We start from the raw sequence: 3,097 nt of genomic DNA, 5'->3' as shown, positions 1-3,097 counted from the left end.
CAGTTGTCTGAAGCGGGTGAGAAAGCAGAGTCAAAATTTGATATTGAATGTTTTATTCTAAATGGACTGAAATACATTGTTGCACCCAAGCTGAAATTCCCCTTTTCATTTTGACAGAAAAATTGAAAAGCTAAAAAGGTTCTTCAGAGTTTCCTCCTCTAAGGGCCCTCTTCACTTTCCCCAAAGCCAGAACCAGAGCAGAAGCTCAGCTCCTGACATGCTTTTGCTTCGTAGAGATGTGAGATGAACTAATGAGAATGATAAACAGCAAATACATTTTATTTTCTTTCCTGCTACAAAATACCACGATAAAGAACGTCAAGGTGGAATGGTTTCAGTGGTGGGGCCCTGGCACAGGGTGTCCAGAGAAGCTGTGGCTGTCCCTGGATCCCTGGAAATGTCCCAGGACAGATTGTATGGGGCTTGGAGCATCCTGGGATAGTGGAAGGTGTCCCTGCCCATGGCAGGGGGTGGGAATGAATGAGCTTTAAGGTGCCTTCCACCCAAACCTTTCTGGGATTCTGTGCAGGCATGAAAAATTTTGGATATCTACAGAGCCATGTCTCACCTCCTGGACTTTCATGGTCTCTGAATCCCTGGTGACTCTCACAACCATCACCCTGGATATCTTAAGCCAAGATTTTCACAGGTGTTGCTTAGCTTTTTTCTTATAATTTTGTTTCTTGCGTGCTGGAAATGGGATTTGGACACAATCCTCATCCAGTGGAAGGGAAAATGTTGGGGCTGTGGTTGTGCTGGCACTGGTTCTCAATGTTTTGCTGTTCTTAAGCGAGTGCAGGTCTATCAGAGTGAGAAAGAGAAGCAGGAGGCCCCAAGGATCGATGAATCAGCAGAGAGAGAGGCTGGGTGCTGGAAACGAGGTGGGGAAATGCTCTGGGAATTGAGCAGCTGGAACCCAGCACTCCAGGTTTTCCTGCCTTTAAAGGCCTCTCCTTAATCCCACTTTACCCAGGACAGGCGGGCTGTCAGATCTGCACAAGGGAGAGAGGAAAACACAGTCATTTCAACATTTAAATTAACCTTTAACGAGTCAACTATCCAGCCTCTCCAGAAGAGGAGCCTTGTTCAATTGGATCTTTCCAAGTGGAGCTCTTCAGGACAGGAAGAGTGGCAAAAGGGGGACCCCTATGAGAAATATTTGTGTTATTTTAAATCTGTTAAAAGCAGGCCACTAAAACACAAAATTTTTTTTTTGTAGTCAAGAGACATAACCAATGGTGTATTAGGAGTCATTTTCCCAGATAATGAAAATTAATAGGAAAGGAGAAAAAACTCAATTAACTTTTCCTTTCAAGTAAACTGATTACTTTTCCTCTGCTTTCTCTGTCCCTTTAGCACTTCCCCGTAATATGAAAGAGGAGTATTCCCATTTACTGACTTTTCTCCTTCCTTTCTTGTGCTGTACTTTTTGGGGACTCATTTTGAAGGCCCCTTTCCAAGATCCAAAGGAACATATACAGCAAAGGAACAGAGTTGGAAAGGGGATTAATTAACTTAAAATGCAAAGTACCAAGAACTACTGAAACCTCCCCCCCTGCTCCTCCCTGCTCTAAGCAGCACAAAACCTGTTGCCTTCTGAGATTGAGGCCCTGTGTTGTGCAGTTTGGGCAATTTCCCATCTTCACCACACAGTGGCCCGATGAAAAATATATTCTGGAGGAAGAAAGGCCCAAATTCATTCCAGCTAAATCAGGGATTAAGTACAAACCGAACAGAATACTGAATAACAGCCCTCCACTTTAAAATAGAAATAATTATATAAGATTATAAATTGCAAATAGACATTCACTTCCCCATATTTTGAAAATAGCTCGAAATTTGAACACTCTGACTTGTGTATCCCGGTTAATGTGTTGAACTGTAACCTCTGAGAAACTCTGGGTTGCTGGGACATCTGTATTTTAAGAAATGAAATGTTGTTTGTGTCCAAACCAAGGTGTTTTCCTCTGCCAAGTACAAGCTAAAGAAAACTTCTAAAGAAAACGTAGAAAAATCTCTAAGGGCTCCATCAGAAAAGAACAATTTCTCACAGAATTTTTTTTTTTAAGTCCAAAAATATATTCTGAGACTAAAAATCTTTCCTCTTTGTAAAAAGAACCTTAGCAAGTAGCTTTTGGGTAGGGAGTGGGGAGAGTGTTTATTCAATTTTTTAAAGAAAAAAAGCAAGTTAGAGAAGGATAAGTATGATTTTCTGCTGCGACCCGATTGAGATTTCCTCTCTTTGAAGGAAAGAGAGGAAATCCCAATCGTTTCAGAGCTATTTGGGTGTGACGAGCAAAAAATCAAAAACCAACAAAATCAACTGTGCCCAAAAACCAACAAAACCAACAACTGCCCAAAATCGACTCCCGAGTGTGGCCCTGCTCCCTCAAGCGCCGCCCGCCCTCGCTCACCGCTGGTGTTCCAGGCCGCCCGCTGCAGGCCCGGGGCGCCGCTCCTCAGGCACTGCTCCACGTAGGCCCGGGGGTGGCAGCCGGACAGGAGGATGTCCCCGAGCAGGGCGATGTAGGCGGTGGCCAGGCGCAGCGTGTCGATCTTGGACAGGCGCCTCTCATAGGGGAAGGTGGGCACGCGGCCGCGCAGGGCCTCGAAGGCCGCGTTGAGGCCCAGCATGCGCCGGCGCTCTCGCAGGTTGGCGGCGCGGCGCTGCCGGGGCTGCTCTGGCGGGGCTGGGAGCTTGTCCAGCTCAGCACCACCTGGCCCTGGCCATGAGGGCTCCGCCAGGCACTCCAGGAGAAAGTTCTCCAGTGGTGCATCGGGATCTGCCGGCTGCCAGAGGAGAGATTCCGCACTGGGGCCTCCATCCTCGAAGCTGCAGCAAAGCTCCTCCATGCCCTGGCCCGCCAGGCTCACAGCTTCAGGTTAAACTGGTTTAATGGGGTTTTAATTTTGACAAATGTGGGCAGGGAGTTCTGGTTGTGTCCTCGTGGAAGCTAATGGAAAATTTTTCCACGGTTGCAAATCTGAGTGGGAGTCGGGATTTAAATACTTCGTGTCTTCTCAGCAGGAAATACTTCATGGCTCCTATTCGCCTCTCAGAACTAATTAGTGCACGTGCTTCCCTTTTTATTAGCTG

At 46.6% G+C, this 3,097-nt stretch overlaps 1 protein-coding gene across 1 annotated transcript; it reads right to left on the bottom strand.

The window, feature by feature from the left end:
• Positions 1-954: 954 nt before the first annotated feature.
• LOC131085916 (helix-loop-helix protein 13-like) lies at positions 955-2,853 on the bottom strand. The gene is made up of 2 exons (XM_058028487.1): positions 2,415-2,853; positions 955-992 (listed from the first exon to the last, which is right to left on the bottom strand). Exons 1-2 carry the CDS (start codon positions 2,851-2,853, stop codon positions 955-957), a joined length of 477 nt encoding a protein of 158 aa, XP_057884470.1.
• Between the last annotated feature and the right edge of the window lie 244 nt (positions 2,854-3,097).

This window comes from Melospiza georgiana, chromosome 7, assembly GCF_028018845.1.
Source record: "Melospiza georgiana isolate bMelGeo1 chromosome 7, bMelGeo1.pri, whole genome shotgun sequence".
In the NCBI taxonomy this organism is placed as follows: Eukaryota; Metazoa; Chordata; class Aves; order Passeriformes; family Passerellidae; genus Melospiza; species Melospiza georgiana.
This window is presented reverse-complemented; position numbering and strand designations above follow the sequence as displayed.